This window comes from Anser cygnoides, chromosome 1 (genome assembly GCF_040182565.1).
Source record: "Anser cygnoides isolate HZ-2024a breed goose chromosome 1, Taihu_goose_T2T_genome, whole genome shotgun sequence".
Lineage (NCBI taxonomy): Eukaryota > Metazoa > Chordata > Aves > Anseriformes > Anatidae > Anser > Anser cygnoides.
In genome coordinates this window covers 76,116,702-76,123,708 of record NC_089873.1, presented here as the reverse complement: position 1 = coordinate 76,123,708, position 7,007 = coordinate 76,116,702, and the positions used below count along the sequence as shown (strand labels likewise).

The 7,007-nt window shown below is 35.7% G+C and overlaps 1 protein-coding gene across 2 annotated transcripts in view; it reads right to left on the bottom strand.

The window, feature by feature from the left end:
* Positions 1–1,342: 1,342 nt before the first annotated feature.
* ARFGAP3 (ADP ribosylation factor GTPase activating protein 3) overlaps positions 1,343–7,007 on the bottom strand; it is a 33,415-nt gene continuing 27,750 nt past the window's right edge. For both annotated transcript variants that reach the window (XM_048050123.2, XM_048050124.2), the window contains exons 14-16: positions 6,889–6,979; positions 3,081–3,202; positions 1,343–2,439 (exon numbers count right to left, since the gene is read on the bottom strand). In XM_048050123.2, the coding sequence (XP_047906080.1) occupies positions 2,422–2,439; positions 3,081–3,202; positions 6,889–6,979 (231 nt within the window). In that variant the 3' untranslated portion in view covers positions 1,343–2,421. The remainder of the gene's footprint in view (positions 2,440–3,080; positions 3,203–6,888; positions 6,980–7,007) is intronic.

The following is a 7,007-nucleotide window of genomic DNA, read 5'->3' as shown; positions in this document are numbered from 1 at the left end:
TGTTCTGCGCTGGTGAGGCCTTACCTCGAATACTGTGCGCCGTTTGGGACATCAGAGTTTAAGGAGGACACGAACTGTTAGAGAGCATCCAAAGGAGGGCTACAAAGATAGAGAAGGGTCTAGAGGGGAAGACATGTGAGAAGCAGCTGAGGACACCTGGTTTGTTCAACGCAGAGAAGACTGAGGGGGAAACCTCATGGTGGCCTGTAGCTTCCTCACGACAGGGGACGGTCAGGCTGGGTGTTAGGAAAAGGTTCTGCACCCAGAGGTGCCCAGGCACTGGGACAGGCTCTCCGGGGCAGTGGTCACAGCACTGAGCCTCCTGGGGTTCAAGAAGCATTTGGACAACACTCTCAGACATAGGGTCTGTTTTTGGGTGGTCCCGTGTGGAGCCAGGAGATTGACTCCATGACCCTTGTTGGTCTCTTCCAACTCAGGATATATTACGATTCTATGAAAAGCCACAAGAGAAAGTTACCAGAAGTGAGAGTTAGATATAAGAAGCAGAAAAAAAGAAATACAGCTATACTATGTGAACTGTATTTCCACATAGTATTTCAATACAGTAGCTTGCTTTTCTATCCCAGTCTTAGTGCTTTGATTTCTAAACCGCGATAGCAATTTAATAAGAAAGTGTCCTGGTTCCAGTTAGGACAGAGTTAAGTAGCTCATAGTAGCTGGTAGGGTGCTATGTTTTGGATTAGGATGAGAAGAGCGCTGATAACATGCTGATGTTTTAATTGTTGCAGAGCAGTGTTTACACCAGGCCAAGGACTTTTCGGCTTCTTGCTCTGTCCTGCCAGCGAGCAGGCTGGGGGTGCAGCAGGAGCTGGGAGGGGACAGACCCAGGACAGCTGACCCAAACTGGCCAAAGGGGTATTCCATACCATCTGACGTCATGCTAAACAATATATAGGGGTGGCTGGCCAGGGTGGGGGGGCCGGCTGCTCGGGGATAGGCTGGGCATCGGTCAGCGGGTGGTGAGCAATTGCATTGTGCATCACTTGTTTTCTTACACATTATTATTGTTAATACTATTACCATTATCACTATTATTATTATTATTGTTATTATTATTTTCCTGTCTTAATAAACTGTCTTTATCTCAACTCACAGGCTTCACTTTCCCGTTTCTCTCCCCCATCCCAGAGAGGGAGGGGGGAGGGTGAGCGAACGGCTGTGTGGTGTTTAGCTGCCAGCCGGGTTAAACCACAACAGAAAGATACTTTCACTAATTGAAATTAAAGGCTAATTTTACCAGATCATTGTATAGACAGAATACAGACGGCAGTATTTAGAAAGCTGGAGACTGGCATCTGCACATATAAATTTAATTAAAAAATCGGTTTATATCAATTGTTTTTATTAGATATCAGCAGTTTACAAATTTGAATTAAGAAATAAAGTTACAGAACAGAATTAGCTTGAGCTCATTCTTGGTTGTGAGGATTTTTCTTTAAGGTCTAACTATTTTTATACAAGATGTCATCAACAAAAATTCTAGACTGTCTAAAACACAGCCCCACTAGATTTTCTCATTCAATACTTCATAATTTATCAAAAAAACTAAGATTGTTCTAAACATTTTAACAAGTATTTTACTAACTACTCTATATTAGGCCCTTTATATATTTTCTTTTTTTTTTTCAATTTGTACACAATACAGATTATTTTTTAAAGCACTTAAGGATTCTATATTGCATTTTTTTTTATAACTTTCAAAAATAGGAATAAATAGATTGTTCCCAAGACAAGATGAAATCTATTATTCAATATACCAGGTATCTTCTCTCCTTTATACTTCACATTAAGCATAACATTTTCTAGTAGGAATATTGTTTTGAAACACTAAGTCCCCATCATTTTAATGCACATCAATTTACGACTGCAAGAGCTTCTTCCTCCTGAAAAGCACAGGTTTAATTTAATTCTGTTTTGCTACAGTCCACTAAATACCATCTCAGCATACGCCTAATCTAAATTTTCTCCGCATTTCATAAGACAGTCAGAAGACAAGTTATGTTTGGCAACTAAGGATGCAACTGCACAGAGGTTTCTATTACAAAGTCTCATTTTCAAAGCACACGTTCATCCTTCTTTCTCTTCCCTGCCTCACAGCCAAAAACAGTAATAAAAGACAGATCCCAACATCTAACGTTAAGGTCACTAAGAGAAATACAAAACTGTAACAGGGAGAAAAAAAAAAGCATATTCAATGTAACAAGTTTCTACAAGATTTCTGCTCTGTAAAGATCAAATAGCAGTAAAAAGAGGCTGAGACAGAAAGCTCCACAACAAATATGCTGGAACAATTGAAAACATCAACAGTCTTAAGGCAACCTTCATTCAAATCAGCAGTGTGATTACTTGTGTATCCAAAACGAAATTCTTCTTTAGTGTACTTAATTGATATACAAGATGTTATGAGCCATATCGATCCTAGAAAAGCAAAATCAAACAAAAACAGGCATGAGTATTTTTTCCATTGAAATAAATTAGTTTACATTTGTACAATAAATAGTAGCTTAATTATTATAAATAGTAGCTTAATTATTAAAGTCTTTACAAAAATTGACCATAGTTTCAAAGAACTGGAACTTACAGCTCAACTGTGGGATAATTAGCCTCACTTTCAAACATACAAGAACTCCCACTTCCCTCATATGGGAAATGCAAACTGGAGGCAAGCTTTACACTATTTAGAACAGGATGTATTAATTGTGTGCACAAACATGGATCTAAGGTATTACTGTCAAATCAGTTCAAGAACCAATACAAGAGCTAGGAACTATAACAATAAGATGAGAGCAAGTAACTTCCCATGATAGAATTTCTGTTTGGATTCTAAGAAAAAAACTTTGTAAGGAAAAAACAAAAAGTCATTCTAAGAAAGGTGAGCTATCAGCTGCAGATTTACTTTTAAAAAGATAAAGATCTACTGTCTATCAAAAAAGGTCTATAAAACTCAAAACCAAATTCATTCTTTTCCTGCCAGTGAATCATTAGGAAGATCTATGACACTAAATCCCTATAAAAATAATTTAACTGATGTGTAATAAATCATATTATTTTTTACCAACCTGTATAGATGTCATGACTCCATTAGCAAGTACAGAAAGCTTTCCAGCCACTGATTTTACTCCTTGTTTAAACTGGGCTATATCAGGAGCTGAAGGCAAGACATTTGTAATATTGTAGCTTCCTAAAGGAAGAATACACATGAAGACAAAAAGAAAACTTTCTGTAAAAATCAGTCTCTTTTTTTCTCCCATGAAGATAATCACTATAAAAACAGTAGGCCTAAATCTCACATTTCTTAAATCCATTTTGCTTTTAATTTTTTTTATTTGCTCATATTTCTACCCACCCTGTCATTTTCTACACTTTGTATTCCCAGCTGAGCAAATTATGTTCGGATAATAGATGATTTACCCTGCATTTTCAACCTGCTGCAATGACATTTGTCTTGTATCTTCAACAGCTGTTCTTATGTTGCAATTTAAAGATGAATGCGTTTCACTGGTAGCTGAAGTAATGAACCCTATTTGTGTGCATATGGTCATTTGCTTGCTGTACATACACACATATTTTGCATTACTACATCAAAGGCTTGGAAAATTCCATAGAATTATAGTCAAGGTCATTTACATAGCAAGATTAAGACTCCAAAACAAAGCTGGCAATTCACCCTTCCTTAAAACAATGTAGGTTTTTGGCCAGTGAGTTATTACCTCTACTGCTATTATAAGAAGTACAGGCCCAAAAATAACAGATAGCAAAGGTGTTTCAAAACTAACTGCATTGTAAGTATTAACATGCTAACAATTACGATCAACCACTCATTAGCGAAAAGAATTACTGGCATGCCTGAATACTGCAAACTATTTGGAAATAAGCTAAATGCCTGATATTGTAAAGGACACGAATGGCAGTGAAAGAGTACTGCAGAACTATTATCTTGGAAATAAATGAAGTTCCTGATAGGAAGCATACCAAAGCAGAACATTTTCAAAACAGAGACTGCAATCTGTAGCCCTAATTTAGGCATGCAGTCAACTGGTAGTCATGATCAGTCAGAACACTTGTTGTAAAGTCAAACAGAACAGTCAGAATCAGTCACTTCTTCTTGTAAATGACACAGTTATCAAACTGCACACAAGCTCATCCAACCACAGACACTGCACTCTTTTGAACTGTAACTCCTTTTGACTGCATTACTATATACTGGCTGCCTTTTTTCTTTTTTCCCTTTTCTTTTTCCCTCCAAGGGAGACCTGCAGCTCCACTTTTCATTGCAATTTAAGATACTTAAGTTAATAGCAGGCTGAAACAGACATTACTGTGGCTAGAGTGATTTGAGTAAACTAAATGGCTGCTTCATAGTGAAAGACGCACTGTTGTCAGTAAGCTTCCCACCCCATTCTCTAAAGCAGCTAGTAGGATGGGCACACTTGCCCGTAGATTTTTTTCAAAATTATTATTCAAAGCCTCATTATTAAGGAGATATCCCTATTTCTGAATTGTAATTTTGACTTTTTTATGATCTGTTCCATTTAACAAATGCTTCAGCATTTTTGTAATTAAAGTACAAATAATAGAAATAATAATAATAATAAAACAGATATAAGTAAGCTGAGTAAAGCTCTACTCTTTTCTCAACCAAATGAATGTTCTCCTGTTTCTGGTTTTGTACAGTTATCTGGAAAACTTCTTGTAAATTATACAGGAAAACAACTTTTCTTGCGATTTCCTTCAAAATCAGCATCTAGAAGTTAGCTATCTGACATGCCATCTTTCATAAGTAATAAATCCAAAAGAAATCCAAAGTAAAGGCTTTTTCTTGCAGTTTTCTCATTTTGGTAAATAGATCCTACAGCGTTCTGTATAAGGGCAGATACCCTGAAACTGTTCCAATGTAAAATCTCATGAAAACAACTTTAGTTTCAAAGGACATTTTATACTGGCAAGGACTCCAGAATTGCAGCAGCATATTTGTTGCCAACCACTGGTCTCCTGATTATGTTCATTTTATGGAACTGATGATGGCCTTGGCATTAATTCGACACCAGACAAGCTATCAGTGCAGTAAAATTTCTCAAAGAATGGTCATCATAAAAAAATAGAGGGGTTGTAACAGGAAAAACATGTAGGAAAGGCAAATCCTATAGCCTGAATAGAATGTGAACTTAAAACACAAGAACTTGTAATTCCTGGTGTATTATTTCCTGGCTATCATTTCAGACAAGTAACAGCCCAGGAAATTTACTCAGTTTGGTCTTTGTAATATTCCTTCAAATTTACTGTTGGACTATGTAACATGGTTGCCAGTCACAGTAACTTACCTTGAAACGTAGGAAAATATTTTTAATTCCTTTATATATCTCTGTATTCCACAGGCCCTAAGAGACTTTCCAGGTGGTCAGTAATGAAGAATTGTGTGCACAAATTAAGCTTTATATAAGTACTCTTATTCAGAATACGGTCAGAAGTTTATCATGTGCACATAGAAAGGCACAGTCACATATATACATATATACACACGTATGTACAACATATATATACATATATGCTACAGAAGCCTCAAATTCCACATTCTGAGTAAGAATATTTACAGCCTATTTTGAAATGACACAATATAGTTGAAATTCTAGTTGAGTTTAACCTGCTAAAAAAAATATATCTAAAACACTAACACAATTTGCCCCACATTTAAGTTGTATTTATATTATATTATATTTATATCCCAGTCCATTATTAACTACCATGTAAAAACCCCACATAGACTACACAATTTGTAAGGAAAATATAATTAATTCCATATAAAATAATGTATATGTAAAAAATAAAAAGGAAGTACTGCTGTCTAATATTTAGACATATAGTATTGAAAATATTATAGTTTACAAATTCAGAAAGAAACAACATTTTTTTCCCCTACACCTTTTTTTAAGCGCAGGTATGACACCATGCTGCAAACATTCTTTCAACTAGATTAAAAAAATTGCTGCAATTTCTGCTTTGTTTCCTCCTCTCCCTTTTTTTTTTTTTTTTGGAATGGTGGTGGTTTTTTTTAAATTTTAAATTGACAAAAACCCAGCTTAAATAACTGGTAACAGGAGTTACTTCTCTACTAGCAAATGTTTTTTAATCAATACTTGCTTTCAGGGGATTGAAACTGAACAGTCACATTTTTTTTTCCTCTACTTTTTTCCACAGATGCTACATATTGATTGCTTTTCCAGCCTATTTATGTAATTACGCACAGAGTTTTTGAGTTCTTCTATAATTCTTTTTCTACATTTCTTCACCAGTTACAGAACAAAACCCAACTGATCAGCTCAATAAAACGTTCTAGTACTTCTTACCCTTTTTATTTAATGTTATTGCACTATCCAGAAAAGGTGTTAGAAAGCAAACACGAGATTTTTTTAACAGCCTAAGGCACCACTACCTTTCGGTCAGTCTAATTAGTACTACTTCCTAACTTGATGATCTGTACTCTCCAGTATAAGGTATTCCAACAAATCTCTTGAACTGACAAACAAGTCACAAATTTTCCTTAATAATTTGGCAAAACCAGTGTTTGAAGCAGATATCCTGATGAACGGGTATGCCATGCAACAGATTATATGGGAAGTTCAAGCCCACTAACATTTCAATAAAGATCCTCTTAGATTCAATACAATTATTGCAGCTACTTTTACACAAATGTACATACACGTATGTTCCTTATGGTAACTTATTAAGACTACCTGATAGTGAATTTAGGTGTTATCTTACAGAAATGTTATGTTACAGAAACAGATAGCTTTTTGATACTGTGACTAGAAGCAGAGTACTGGAGTGTATCCCACAGCACGCTAGAGAGTTTCTCTGTTAAATATGTACCTGCTGGTTGTTTTTTCTGATCTTCAAACAAGTCAGCTGAACTTATAGAGGAACTTCCAGAAAGTTTTTCCAGGCGGACCCTAGCTTCATACTAGAAAAGAATTGAGAAGAAAAAAGTA